This window comes from Capra hircus, chromosome 24 (assembly GCF_001704415.2).
Source record: "Capra hircus breed San Clemente chromosome 24, ASM170441v1, whole genome shotgun sequence".
Lineage (NCBI taxonomy): Eukaryota > Metazoa > Chordata > Mammalia > Artiodactyla > Bovidae > Capra > Capra hircus.
In genome coordinates, this window is record NC_030831.1 from 40,326,947 (window position 1) to 40,342,497 (window position 15,551).

The 15,551-nt window shown below is 43.3% G+C and overlaps 1 protein-coding gene across 2 annotated transcripts in view; it reads right to left on the reverse strand.

Moving 5' to 3' along the window:
• The window catches only part of LAMA1 (laminin subunit alpha 1), a 126,607-nt gene that overhangs the window by 14,569 nt on the left and 96,487 nt on the right, over nt 1-15,551 (reverse strand). Inside the window, exons 40-51 of one of the 2 annotated variants that reach the window (XM_018039604.1) lie at nt 15,296-15,431; nt 14,422-14,515; nt 13,182-13,298; nt 10,726-10,908; nt 10,239-10,393; nt 8,344-8,487; nt 7,220-7,353; nt 5,838-5,988; nt 4,768-4,889; nt 2,437-2,587; nt 1,444-1,588; nt 513-654 (exon numbers count right to left, since the gene is read on the reverse strand). In XM_018039604.1, the coding sequence (XP_017895093.1) occupies nt 513-654; nt 1,444-1,588; nt 2,437-2,587; nt 4,768-4,889; nt 5,838-5,988; nt 7,220-7,353; nt 8,344-8,487; nt 10,239-10,393; nt 10,726-10,908; nt 13,182-13,298; nt 14,422-14,515; nt 15,296-15,431 (1,674 nt within the window). Of the gene's footprint in view, nt 1-512; nt 655-1,443; nt 1,589-2,436; nt 2,588-4,767; nt 4,893-5,837; nt 5,989-7,219; nt 7,354-8,343; nt 8,488-10,238; nt 10,394-10,725; nt 10,909-13,181; nt 13,299-14,421; nt 14,516-15,295; nt 15,432-15,551 lie in introns of both variants that reach the window. The other variant, XM_018039603.1, reaches the window with a different exon arrangement.

Genomic DNA, 15,551 nt, shown 5'->3' on the forward strand with positions numbered 1-15,551 from the left:
CTATGGGCTCGGTTATGTTCTCTACCTCCTATCAAAAAAGATTTTGACTTTCTAACGTTCTACTTTGACGTAGTATTCATAAGGTACTGAATGTAACCACACTTGGAAATAGGTCTTTGTGGTTGTAATTAAGTTAGGATGAGGTCATTAGGATAGGTTCTAATCTAGTATGAGTGGTGCCCTTATAAAAAGGGGAAATTTGGTCACAGAGAGACACAGAGGGAAGACAACGTGTCCACACAGACGAAGAATGCCACCTACAAGCTGAGGAATTCCTGAAGCTACCAGAAGCCCAGAGACAGCATGGAACAGATATCTTTCTCATGATCCTCAGAAGGAAGCAGCTCTGTGGACACCTGATTTCAGAATTGCAGGCTCCAGATACTGTAAGAGACATTTCTTATACATTTGTTAATCACTTCTGTTGTTTAAGCTGCCCGGTTTGTGGGATTTTGTTATGGAAACTAAAAGAGTAATTAGGGACACGACAGTTCTGCAGTGTGGTATCATACCTCACCACCCTCGACCTCGGTAATCCACCCACATAAATTGGATCCTTATCCAGACGATTGAGGTCAGAAGATGCCCCTGGAGTCTCCCCTTGCTTGGTTTCTTTGTAGGTGGTGTTATAAGCATCAATAACTGCTAGGAGCCCTAGAGGAGATCAAGGGGATAAGAAAATCATTTTCTACAGTTAAAACAAAACATAGACATCTCAGAAAGTTCATTAACAAAGACATATTCCTTTCCATGCTGCAAATTTGATCAAGGAATCTTGACTATTAAAGGGCAAATGAAAACCATCTTTACAAAAGTCAGTAAGTCCAGAAAGCGCATGCTAAATGGCACCAGAATGTGTGAAAGAAAATGGAATCAATTTGACCCTTGATTCTAAGGTTAGCCTTTAATGTTAAATAATGCATTTATAAAAGTGAAAGTCACTCATTCCTGTCCGACTCTTTGCAACCCCATGGACTGTACAGTCCATGGAATTCTCCAGGCCAGAATACTGGAGTGGATAGCCTTTCCCATCTCCAGGCGATCTTCCCAGCCCAGGAATCAAATCCAGGTCTCCAGAATTGCAGGGGGATTCTTTTTCAGCTGAACCACCAGGGAAGCCCAAGAATATTGGAGTGAGTAGCATATCCCTTTTCCAGTGGATCTTCCCGACCCAGGAATCAAACTGGGGTCTCCTGCATTGCAGGAGAATTCTTTACCAACCGAGGTACCAGGGAAGCCCAATGCATTTGGAAACCACAGACAAACAGAATATTCCTTCACCAAGCTGTGAATCCTGGTACTCAGAATTCCAAAGAAAACAAGGGCTTTTGAATAGAACATCATTCAAGGAGACTCAGAAAGCTAAAGAAAAAACAAAGACTGCTAACTTTGGAAGACTTCCATTCCTACCAGGGCATTTTGTCCATCTGTCCTCACACTTACCTTGCTTTTTATTTCGCTGGAAGGCAATTTTGTACCACGTTCCATTATTATAGCGTCGGTCGGTAATCAGAGCAAGGGGCCCAGAACCCAGGTCAACTGTCACCCTGACTCTGCCGTCAACCAGGTCAATGGATAAAAAGTCTTTCTGTAAAAAACAAGAGAAAACACTTACCCATGGTTACGTTATTATCACAAGATTTCCTTCCTCTCCAAGTCAGGGAGGGTGGAAACCTCTTACAGTCAAACTGACAGAACAGGATCTGGCCCGATAGTTGGACGTTAAAAGTGTCCACAAGGCTTTCTAGATTAATACACAGACGTATGTGAGATAAACTCACGAACGTCAAAGTCCACAACACAGTAAGACAAGTGGACTCTCTGCATCTTGTTCACAAATGAGCCAGCCCTAAAAATACAACCACAAACCAGAAAGATCACCAGCACTCAAGATAAAAATAAGAACATGAACTCCTCTGATGGAATTCAAATTAGGTTAGGAAGTCACAGTGAATAAAACAAGACCTCTTATTTAGGTTCAAAATCTAATAATAAATGTGTAAGTGACATTTATAATGAAGGGAGGGCTTCCCAGGTGGCTCAGTGGGTAGAGTCCACCTGCAGTACAGCAGATTCAGGTTGGATCCACGGGTTGGGAAGATTCCCCTGGAGGAGGGCATGGCAACCCACTCCAGTACTCTTGCCTGGAGAATCCCATAGACACAACAGCCTGGTGGGCTACAGTCTGTAGGGTCACAAAGAGTTGGACATGGCTAAATGCACATAATGATGGGAAGCTATTTTCTATTTGACATGCTTTTCAAATGTTTGTCAGTGAGTTTGTACTGATAAATAATTTAAAATAGGAAACTAGTATGGCATACATGTGTATGTATTATCCTTGTATGTGCTCATAAAACAATCATTTAATAAATATCCTCATAGCAATCCAACTGTATATACACAGCAGGGCATAGTACCCTTAAAGACTCTTACAGTGCCATTTGAAGCCAGGTACAGAAGCAGCCCATTAGGTGAATAGGTACTAAAAAGCATAATTATCTGAGTCACAGTAGCCCGGAGAGTCTTCTCCACGACAGAATATCCACTCCCAGCAAAATGGAAAGAGGCATCTTCATCCTGGGGGCTGCATAGAGAGAGGGTGAAATATAACCTGTTCTTAGGAAAGTAGTTCACAAGGACACATGACATTCATGAGTTCCTCCTCACAAAACTGTCATAGAGCATTTATTTCCATAATTTGATTGCAAGTGTTAAGTTATAATATCTTAAAATATGGCCCCCATGAGATTATGTGAGACAAGCGCCCAGTTGCTTTCTAAAGAAAAGAGAGTTAACGCAGGCAGCATTCACTGTGGTAAAAAGAAATTCCCTCAAAGGATGGATTGCTGCTATAAATAGTTCTACTTAGCAACTAGATTTTCGTTTACTCTGATTTCCTTTAATGTGACTTTGATGTCCTTTAATATCTCATTTCCTTTAATGTCCTGTCTTAATTTCAGGACTTTTGTAATAAATTTTATATTGGCGTTTATTACTTGGTGCTGGTTTTAACTAAATGCATCAACTAAACTGAACTAATAATGGGAAGCAAATCCATACCAATGTGCCAGAAGGATCAGCTTACAAGAATATCATTGATTGAACAGAGTCTCAAAAATCTGCAAGATGAGCTTACAACTCACAGTCACACTGTGGACTCCAGCATATCTTAGATGAGTGTTTTCCAGTTTTCCCCATGCTTCAAAAAGCTGACTTGATTTACTCTTCAAATATAAAGGACTTGGAATATGTCATTATTATGTTGAAAATGTACTCTTCTGGAATGTCATAGGGCTTGAGAGTGAAATTTAGATTAGACTGTCTGGGCGGAGGGTATGAATTTGCACTTTCTCCCGGTAAAGGTGTAATAATCAAACTTTGTGTCACAACTCCAAGCAGAGACAGAAGACCCAACAATGACAGAGTTTCCATTAACAAAGTAAAACATAGTGGTACTCTGCAAAACCCCAGGTTTCAAATTGATAGCTTTCTATAGTCCTATTCTTTCTGAAAATTTCTGTCTTAAGATCTCCCATAAGGAAGTATAAGAAATGCACTGTGCATAAATCAACTATGGTCTAATTCTCAATCACCTCCTAGAAGCAAGTCCCATTGCTTTACCTTCGGACGACTGGATTCATGTAGTGAAGGACACAGATTCTAGAAGTAGATTGCTGGGGTTCAAATTTCAGCTCCCCAACTTAATAGCCGTGTGACCTCAGAAAAGTCACCGAACCCCTCTGTGTCTCATTCCCTCTATCGGTAAAACAGGGATCCTGAGAGAACCTCTCTGGAAGGGTGATACATGATTTAATATGTGTAAAGAAAAGAAGACTGCCCTATCAAAGGTCAGCTAAGCAGCCCATGTGCTACTGTACCAGCCACTCAGAACTTATACAGGAATAAAGGCCTGCCGATTAAAGATTCCCTCCCCCCCATATTTAGATGTGAACTGTTAAAATCAATGATTTTATATTATCCTTTAGGGATCTAAGAGGTTTTTCATAATTATAAATTTATAATTATAAATGTATGCTGACACCACAAAGGAGTACAAATATATTCAAAGAGGAATTAAAAAAAAAAAAAAAACCAGTTAGCTTCCTTGGTAATATAAGCCAAAGTTAAAGGTACATGATCACATTGAGAAAAAAACTTTTTTTAAATCTAAAGGGCATCACTGGACCATATTAATGATTTAATAATGAAAAATTACACACAAAGGTGAAAAGCACAATGAATTCTAATTACTGGCCTGCTCAAATGGATTCAGTTACTAGAAGTAGTTTATTAACTCACTGAGCACAAGTTTTTGTCTCGGTAGGGACACTTATCTAAAATGAAGACAGTTTAATCCCGTGACAAATGCAGACATAAAGCACCAGTTTGTGTCTGTATCAGCCTTTACAAAGTGTGTTCTATGGAACACTCAAAAACACTCATTTTTAGCAAGAGCTCAGGGTGGCTCAGTGGTACAGAATCTGCCTGCCAATGCAGGAGACACAGGAGACTCAAGTTTGATCCCCAGGTTGGGAAGATCCCCTGGAGGAGGAAATGGCAATCCCTAGTATTCTTGCCCAGAGAATCCCATGGACAGAGGAGCCTGGTAGGCTACAGTTCATGGGGTCTCAAAGGACATGACTGAGCGACTAAGCACGCATGCAAGGTCAAATGCATTTGAGAAATGCTACAACTCGAACCTTTTCCCTGGACCAGGTCACTGTATATATTAGCATCTGACGTGTCACCTGTGGGGTGAGTTACCTTCCGAAGCAGCCGTGGCACTCCCCCTCCCTCTCAATATAGTTCCACAGGCCGATCGATTGTCCATTCAGGAAGGCTTCTCCCATGCAGCCTTTAAAATGAGTAACCTTCACGGCAGAAGACTTCTGGTGTAAACAGACACACAAACAATGAGTGAAAAGAAATACATTCTTTAAGTGTCCAGAGTTCTTCCTTGGGAGCTCAAATTTTACAGATCCAAATTTTGAGAAAACAACATCCAGGAAAATGGCCAGTTTGTCATCACTGGACTTCCTTCCAATCATGAATTGGGATCCTAGAATGAGTGACAGACAGCAGGACGAGAACTCAGAAGTCACATCAATTACTAGGGTCACTGGAGAGAAGGCCCTTTACCAGATGAGCAAAGACCCAGAGGATGCAGTCAGTGATGACGCCTGCCGGGAACAGAGGCTCTGACTCTCATTTCAGAGCACTGAACCAGGTCCAGGTAGCCCCAGCTTTACTGGGTGGGAGGATAACTGATGTCATAAAATATACCATGAACTCTTTTGCTACACACTAGGGTTAGGATAAAGTCGGGGCTTTCCTGGTGGCTCAGATGATAAAGAATCTGCCTGCAGTGCAGGAGACCCAGGTTTAATCCCTGAGTTGGGAAGATCCCCTGGAGAAGGGCATGGCACCCCACTCTGGTAATCTTGCCTGGAGAATTCCATGGACAGAGAAGCCTAGCAGGCTATACAGTCCCTGGGGTCACAAAGAGCTGGACATGGCTAAATGACTAATACAACTCTAGAGTCAGAATAGAGATAAGGGAGTTCACAAAAATTAATGTGGAATACTGAATTTCTTCTTTCATTATTGAGGGGGAGAAAAATAGTAAAATGAACCGTTGGCTGCTTTTCCCTTTATACCATTTATAAAGCATGATCCTTTACAAAACCAACCCAACTCTGCAGATGAACTGTCATTAAACAAAATAATAGAAGCAGGAAAATCATTCTCTGCCTAGAATATTTTCAAAACTGTAAGCATATTCATTTCATCTATTGGTAAAATCAGCCTGTTCAGATGAGCCTTCAGAATGTTACCTTGATCTGTCCACCAAGCCCTCCAACAAACATCATGGTTGAGTTGTTTACATCCAGAACTTTGGCTGTTCCAGGGGATTTACTTGTTCTTGGTGGAGGCTTTTGAGCTGCACTCATTTCCTTTACGCTCAATGAACCAATGTTTCCAAACCTGGGGGTCACAGACAGTTGCAAAAAGAGCACTTTCAGAATGACAAATCGGTCCACACATGTGCATACACGCGCACGCACACGCGCACGCACGCACACACACACACATCTGTTCTACACACAGCCTCCACTGGCTTCTGCCCATGTATCCACTGGCCTCTCTGCCTCTAGGTTTGCCCAGCCCAGTCCAGCCCTCGTGTGCACTCTAGAATCTTGTGGAGTATTTCTTCTAAAGCATCAATTCCATCCTGTTATCTCCTTGCTTACAATAGCTACAGAAATGGACTAAATATGTTTCAGCAGCCCACTGCCTTTATCATATCACTGTTTTCTCAAATAACAAAGTAAAAATCACGAATTCCCAACACCACCACCACCACAACAAAATGTGATATTACAGAAGAGTGAAGAGAAAGACACACATAAAGCTGCTTAACAGTAGTTGCCTCTGGGGAGGGGCTTTATTTTTTATAACTTTTATTATTTTTTGGCAGAACCACATGACAGGCAGGATCTTGGTTCTGTGACCAGGGATCAAACCCTTGCCCCCTAGAGTTGGAAGCACAGAGTCCTAACCACTGGACCGCCAGGGAAGTCCCTGCAGGGAAGTCCCTGGAGAGGAGCTGTAAAAGGAAGAATTTCACGTCCTGCCTGAATTCTAAGAAAACACACCTCCCACTGGTTCCCTCCTGGCCTGCCCTGGGCTTGTGCCCCTGCCAGCCACGTGGCGTCTCCACTTTGCTGCACGTTACTGCCCTCTTCTGGGTTGGCTGCCCAGACCTAGACCTGACATTCTGAAGGTCATACAAACTTCTAACTTTTTTCTTCATTTGATGGTTGATTTTGGCAACAAAGTTTATTTCTCTTGTAATAATGAAAAAAATTCCTACAGTAAATCTAAACCAATTATTCTTTCACTATAATCCCACTCCCCAGAAATTTCAAGGACTGTTATGTGATATTACAAACATGTTGTTGTTCAGTCACTAAGTCGTGTCCGACTTTTTGTGACCCCATGGACTGCAGACACCAGGCCTCCCTGTCCTTCACCATCTCCCGGAGTTTGCTTAAACTCATGTCCATTGTGTCAGTGATGCCATCCAACCGTCTCATCCTCTGTTCCCCTCTTTTCCACCTGCCTTCAATCTTTCCCAGCATGAGGGTAAACACGTAGTTACTTAAAACATGCAGCAGAGAAATGAGAGATGCTCAGACAGAACTTTGTCTGCTACCTGGTCACATAGATGCTGTGCCACTTGTTGTCATCAATTGGGAAGTCTGGAAATTCCAAGCGTGTTGATCCAGAGCCCAAATCCCAGAGGAAGGCCACTTTTCCTCGCCGCATCTCCACTGCCAGGAAATCAGCCTGGGGTGCAAGGCATGAGCTGGGGTTAGTCCACAGGCCAGACTGTGGGCATGACCACTGACACACTTTAAAGGAGGAGTTCTTACAGCATTTTCTCTATTCTTAAAAAGTAAAAAAATGAACACCAAAAAAAAAGACCTTTCATTGTCTTTAAATGCTCCCCTCCCCTGGAGCTGGAGCGTGACCTGAAGGATTGTATTGGAGACAGTGGCTACCATTGGCCATCTGTACCTACCACCCTTCCCCGGCATGGCCCTCCATGGAGCCTCCCATGAAGCTCTCCAAGAAAACTCGCTGGGGCTCAGCAGCCTCTACAGGGTCATAAGGAAGGCACTGCACTTGTCTGTCTGCCCACCCTGAAAAGGCAACACATGAACGCGAATCGTGCAACAAGACAGAAGCCATGAAACCCTACAGCATGGACTGACCTGTGCTTTGCACCTTGTGTCTTAAGAATACATTTCAGATGGCATTTGTGCTTGCTAGTACCTTCTGCCCAAGGGTCTGACCTGTTCCCACCGACACAGCCTAAAGAAGCAACGGTCTCCCCGAGGGGACTTGCCCTCTGGGAACCGCGAGAATCTTAGTGGGTGGAAGAGTCTGGGGGAAGCTTGACAATTCTGACATGTCCCTCGGGGTGCACGCCTCCACTCCTGGCAACAACCGTGAAGGTCGACTTCACACACTTGAAGTGAAGCTCCGTGGCTTCAGAGGTCACAGGAGACATTACGAAAAGCTCTGTCCCCACAGCTCACAGTTAAAGGGGCAGAGGGAGGCACCACTCATCAGCGCTGCTCTCCTCTTTACAGAGGTACAGTTTCACAGTTTGTTTTCAATCTAACATTACCAGCTTAGCAAAAGATTAGTTACCTTAGAAGCACTAGTGATTTCATGAAGGCCTTATTTTTTTTTTTTAGCCAAAAATGTACCAATTGAGAAAATATCCTCTGGCATAAGAGACTCAGCATAGCTTCCACGGGTCATACTCACGCTAGTGCTGCTGCCCAGGTAGAAGAGAAGGTTGTCGGGTTCACTTGTCTTCACGTTGAGCGTTAGGCTGTTGTAGTTGGTAGAAGAAATCTGGGGCTGGTAGGCCCGGATGCAGTCTCGGTCTGCAGACACAGCAACTTTGATCTGGAGAAGGAGAAGAGATTTGTCCCCAAGTGCCTTAGAGTCATCCAGGACACACGCTGGCAGCATGCCTGGGGTTCAGAAGTGCTGTGCTATTCCGACTCTTCGCTGCTAGGCAGGATTCCTCTCCGGATAATAGTGCTATGTGTCTCAAAAGGTGAAAATTGGATGGGGCTGAAACTTATTCCGTTTGGTAAAATATTTTACTATGGAAAAGCCAGTTGTGAGGTTTTAAAAAAGAATTTTACACAAGGAACTCTATTTTGTGAGACTTGATTCCTTAAAGATAAGGAGTTTTCCTAAATCACTTTGGAATCTTACACCTGACACAGAAAGGCTATTTGACGATCATTTACCTGGGAAATCCCATGGACAGAGAAGCCTGGCAGGCTACAGTCTGCAGGGTTGCAAGAAAATTGGATGCAACTGAGCATGCATAATATGTAGTAAATGGAGGGTTGATCTATCACTCAGCAAATATTTATAGACCAGTTATTTCACTCACATATCACTCTGGTAAATAATTACTTGCACATAATCTTTATATTAACCCTCAAGACTATAAGTTTATATTAACCAGAGCACTTGGAACCATCCGTCAGGTTTTTTATTTGGCAACTGGAACTAAGGCAGATGGAAACCAGAGCTCTTATAAACCTCCAGCTCTTTTCCCAAAGTGAAATCACTCAAGGATCAAAGAATCCAGAGCTCCTTTTTCTTGGCTAGAAGCTTCAGGAAGGTAAACATTAGACCAGAGGTCACCTTTATTATTGTCTATAGGTCCCCAGGAGCACGACAAACGATGTTCTCTCTATCTCATTTCCCTGAAACGCCTCTCCTTTAGCACACGGCCAAGGCCATGGCAAAGGATGGCCAGGAAACATTCTCTCAAGCTGTGTGTTTCATGCAGGTAGTGACCTGGATTTGAGCAACATTCATGGGATGCTAGCTGTTTTGTCAGAATTCTAGAGATGCGGCCCACACTGCACAAGCATTCTGGAGAACACTTGGATTATGATAACACGGAGTTGGGAAAATGATGGAAAGAACATTGTAACCAGTCAGATTTCCAGCAATGCTAACACTTAGACCAACGTGTTTGTACTATCCAGCGAATCGGTGGGGACCTAGAATCTAGGCCATGATTATAAATCTCCATAAGGACACGGAGATCATTTTGCTAACAACATTCTGAAACACACAGAACAAAAGCAGGAATCAAGGAAAATGGGACTCATTAAATATACTTAATGCAAATATCAACTCTGAATATTCATTGGAAGGACTGAAGCTTCACTGGATGCCTAAGCTGAAGCTCCCTTCCTTTGGCCACCTGATGCTAAGCGCTGACTCACTGGAAAAGACCCTGATGCTGGGAAAGACTGAGGGCAGGAGGACAAGGGGGGCGACAGAGGATGAGATGGTTGGATGGCATCACTGACTCCATGGACATGAGTCTGAGCAGACTCAGGGAGATAGTGAAGGACAGGGAAGCCTGGCATGCTGCAGTCCATGGGGGTCGCAAAATGTTGGACATGACTTAGCAACTGAACAACAACAAAGTAAAATATGTAAGACAAGGCTTTAAATACACTTGGAGACAAGGCTGTGAGAAATCGGGCATTTCTGAGAACTTGTCAGTAGAAAGTGTGGCCAAAGCCCTCTGCACAGGAGACCCCTGGGATGTGTGGTTCCAGGAGCTTCAGGTGGCGGGGTGGTGCCGGGCTCCCGAGACCCGTGGGCCCCACACTCACAGACGCGGCTTGTTTCCGGGCCTGGCTGATCAGCAGTTTGATTTCTGACAGGTTTCTGCTCAGGTTCTCTTCTAACATTTTCAGAGGCTTCAGCCGATCCAACAAGAGGTTGGCTTGTGTTTCCACATCTTTGACTTTTCTTCCAGCTAACAAAGCTAATATATGAAGGTGACAAAAAGGTGGCAGGGGTGGGGCAGGGGGAGGCAGGGAGGAAACAAGAGAAATTAGCTGGTCATTACTAGAATATGTGCTGGATATACTAGAATATCCAAATCATCAAATGCCTGCTATTTTGGTAAATATATAAAAAATGCACCAGCCCAAGGCAGTACCCGAGGCCCTTCTCCTCCTTTATAAATGCAAATCCAGATGTTGCCACATTTTTATTATTTAGGATTGCTATCTGTGAACACCCATGTGCCCTGGGCCAGCTCACGTGGCATGACGCAAACTTTCCTAACGGGACGGGAGACCAAGACCTACTTACTGGTCATCGAGGAGTCTCGTAGGAGTTCGTCTGTTTCCTGTAACGTGGCGTTAACCCTGGACAGGTCAGTGGACGTGTTCAACAGCTTCTGGCTGAGCCCCATGACATTCTTGAGTGTGCTGGTGGCGCTCTGGTTTGCAGACATGGCCAGGCCTTTGACTTTGACTCCTCTGTCTCTGACACCTGAAATAAATTTATACTCAAGTACATACTCTGGTGGTTATACACGTGGTTATAACATGCAGAAAACCATAAGACCACAACAAACGCAATGTAACAGAAACATGTTACAGAATTTCTTTCTCGTCCTTGAACACAAAAGGGGGCTTCTGTTTCTAATGACAGTATTAAGGCTGCCTATCACATGTGCTGGGGTTTTCCCTGGTGGCTCAGTGGTAAAGAATGCACCTGCAATGTTGGAGACACAGGAGATTCAGGTTGGATCCCTGGGTTGGGAAGATCCCCTGGAGTAGGAAATGCCAACCCACTCCAATAGTCTTGCCTGGAGAATCCCATGGACAGAGGAGCCTCGGGGGCTATAGTCCATGGGGTCGCAAAGAGTCAGACACGACTGAAGTGACAGAGCACACACACACACATATGTGCTACCACTTCATTTTTCGGATGAGCGCCAAAGAATTGATGCTTTAGAACTGCAGTGGAGAAGGCTCTTGAGAGTCCCTTGGACTGCAAGGAGAGCAAACCAGTCAATTCCAAATGAAATCAATCCTGAATATTCATTGGAAGGACTGATCCTGAAGCTGAAGCTCCAATACTTTGGCCATCTGATGTGAAGGACTGACTCATTCGAAAAGACTCTGATGCTGGGAAAGATTGAAGGCAGGAGGAGAAGGGGATGACAGAGGATGAGATGGTTGGATGGCATCATCAACTCAATGAACATGAATTTGAGCAAACTCCAGGAGTTGGTGATGGACAGGAAGGCTGGCGTGCTGCAGTCCATGGGGTTGCAAAGAGTCGGACATGACTGAGTGACTGAACCAAACTGAACTGAAATGTTTTTGGTGACAATACTATATTGAAGTATGATTTCAATACACAATGAGATTACAAAAGCAACTAACTGCTAGTCGCCATTTGCTCAGCACCTTATATGTTAACAATCTAAACTTATTTGCTCTCTTTCCGATCATTCCTTTCTTACAGTCACTAACTGCTTCTCCAAATCATTCCATGACTGGATAAGAAGGTTTAGGAATTTAAACCTGAAGGTGCCATAGAAGTATCCTAGGCCACAGGAAGTATATTTCCCACAATTGGCTCCTGGAAATAACAGCACAGTAAGCACTAAATGGTCACTAAAGATAAACTGGAGTTGAATTATTCTAGAAAATCTGGGTGAGTTTTTTTTTTTTAAGGCACTTTTATTCATTTTTAAAGGGTTTAACGCAAAAGGGACAAAGATTAACACTGCTGGATGCAGGGTATACAGGTATTCTTTTAAATCTTCTTGTAACTTTTCTGCAAATGTGAAATTGATTCCAACTAAAAAGTTAGTTTTGAATGTTTGATCAACATACACCATGTATCCTTAAAAACAGATAAATAAAAGAAAAAGAAAATTTCAGATCAGAAAATGCTCCACTCTCCTAACGTAGGGAATCAGTCCAAAGTGCCCCAAAGTCCAGTTTCCCAGGGTAATTTTCATGCTTATAATACATGACTATGAATGTGAAATACAATACAATGAATGTGAAACTTGGGCAAACTCTGGGAGGTGTTGAGGGACAGGGAGGTCTGGCGTGCTGCAGTCCATGGGGTCGAAAAGAGTCGGACACGACTGGGCGACAGAACAACAATAAGGCGAACCAGCAGACAGAAGAACTTGGGAGATGTTTTCAGTACCTTGCAAGACTTAAGAAAAAAGAAAAGGCTGAAGGAATGTAAGATAAATAATGCACCACAGTGCAACTTGCCTGTATTAAAAAGTTACCCTACTTAAAATTTTAAGGAATGCTGCATTTTCAAGCCATCAATATTAAAGTGATCTATTTTAGAATGTGTATTGTCTCACAAAGGAAGATTTCCTTAATTTCCAAACAAGAATTCTCTAAATTATCACATTTATAATGAATTTAGCATTTTGCCTTAAAGCAGGAATATTTCAGCTTCTTTACTTGCTAGCTTCTTTGAATGTCTCTTCTTTCATCTCAGGCCTATTTTAATAGTTAGCAATTAATATGATAGCATAAAGAATCTAAAGCTTTGTTTTTTCAGAGTTTAATTTTACTACTTCAATGCAGGTGTTCTGAAGCTATAAAAAACACAGTGCTCTTCCTTCCAAACCATATCCCTCTGCAAGTGAAAATTCTGTCAATCTTGGTTTTGTTTTGGGTGAGGGGTCTCCATGGGATTTGCGGCAGGTCTGCTCATCTGCAAGTGTTTTGCAATGAGAAGATATTAATCTAAATCAAGAACCCCCACTTTCCACTTACCTTCAGGAATTGCTCTAAGTATCAAGAGTGATTCGTTGGTCTGCCTGGTAATTTTATCAGCATCCTCTTGAAATCTCTTTGCAGTATCTTTCAATCTACTCAGTTCCAATGTGATACCTACTCAAAGGGGAAAAAGTGTTTCCTTTTAAGCTGACCCTAAAAAGTTGCCTGGATGACAGTTTTATCATTCCTGACCCATCTATAAAATCAGCAGCTTTCTACAGAGAGCCCAAATATTGAAAGTTTGTCTAACAAGACTTAGCACCACTCAACCCACACTCAAATTGTATGCTTGGGGGCTTACTTGATATTTTTTTTTTTTACTTTGTTTTTCTCCTCACTAATACTTCTTAAATTCATGCTTGATTCACTTAGAGCTCTAGGGCGAAAAGGGCTTCCCAGGTGGCGCTAGTAGTAAAGAACCCACCTGCCAGTGCAGAGGACTTAAGATACAGGTTCAATCCCTGGGTCAGAAAGATCCCCTGGAGGAGGACATGGCAACCCACTCTAGTATTCTTGCCTGGAGAATCCCAGGGACAGAGGAGCCTAGCAGGCTACAGTCCATAGGGTTGCAAAGAGTTGGACACGACTGAGTGACTAAGCAGTGGCAGGGTATATTAAGGTGAGATATATATATATAACTACATGTTATAAAACTTGTCTGTTTTCTCTTACAAACAGAGTCGTCTGCCATTCTGCATTATGCTTACTGATGAACTCTTACATGTGCCAAAAACTGCTTACTGAAAGTCTTAGGGAAATGAAACCACATTGGTATTTTTTTTGCATAGGTATTTTTAATAGATAAATCAATATTGATTTAATTCAATAACTTTATGAGAACCTACCATGGTTCTAACAATGCCTTAGCCCTGTGCAGAAGACAAGAGTCAAACATAATACATCTCTTCAAGAAATGGTGAAACCCTGAGATGGACAGAGAAGCACGTGACATCACAGGTATCCTGACAAACGCCATGAGGACCAGCCTGAGCTCAGGAGCTAGAGCAGTGAGCAGAGGGTTTCGTTCTCAGGGGAGGCTTGTTGAGTCTATGGAAGATTGGAGAGGGCGTCACAATAAAAATTACATGATGTGTCTAGGATAGGAAATTGGAATATTATTGTGACAAAGAAATGTTAAGATTCAACTTGCTCCAGGAAAGAAGACTGTTCTGGAAGTATGTTCAGAAGTGTGTCCACAATCACTCTGGCATCAACACAGCCCCAGCTGGGAACTGACCTCGATGCTTTCTGCTCAGGCGGTTGCCTTCTTTGAGAAACTCGGAACTACGCCGGAGGGCCGCTCTCCCATTAGAAACAAGAGATTCAGAAGCCTGTAAAACAGAATAATTGAAACATGGACCTGGAGGGCGGAGTGGGCTCTTGCTGAAGGTGGAGAGAGCAACTCTGTCCGGTCAGAATATCCCCCAGGGTCCTTCCGAACAAGGAAGTCAAGCAGATAGCAGGCAGGGACAACTGAAGTAGGCCTATTAACATATGTGCTAATTTGCAGCTGAAGAGAAGGAACACGGTCATTTTAAAATCTATAAACACAAAAACCAGCCCTTAAATGAAGATGTTCACCATGGGTAAGAAGAGATGTCCAAGGTAGGTATCAATTAACATTCTCATTTTTGTTCTAAGAATTATTTACGACTTAGATGGCTCAGCAGGTAAAGAATCTGCCTGCCAATGCAGGAGACGCAGGCTCAATCCCTGAATCCAAGGTTGGACACGGAAGTAGTCTAAGGGGTAAATGAGCTTGTTTAAGGCCCACTATTTACTCCCATAGGAAAAGACAATAGTTTTAATGCATTAGAATATATTACGGAGAAATAAATGGCAACGCACTCCAGTGTTCTTGACTAAGAAATCTCATGGACTGAGGAGCCTGGTGGGCTATAGCCCACAAGGTCGCAGAGTCGGATACAACTGAGTGACTAAGCATGCAGGAGAAGACAGTGCACACGATGACAGAATTCCACCAGAAAAGAATCCTGACAAGCGTAGGTTTAAGCCGCTGCCTCTCTGCTTGAGCATCTCACAGAAGGCTCACTTGACCACAGAGCCCAGACAAAGCAGGCACACAGGGAAACCCGAGGGGCCTTTCTTACCGCGCTCGCCTCTTTCACAGTTCCGAGTGCATCTGTCGCCAACCTCTCTGATTCCTCAATCAGGCTCCGGATGTTGGAGTGGACGTGGGCTGCGCTGGTGGCATTCAGGGACACATGTCTGACATTCCCAAGGCCACTGTGCAATAGGCATATTTAGAGATGTTATGATCAACGGAACTGAATCTGCCCACTATTCCTAAAAGCCTCTCACTTAGAGAAACATCATCAACGAGGAAGACAGGAGTCTGTGTCAACG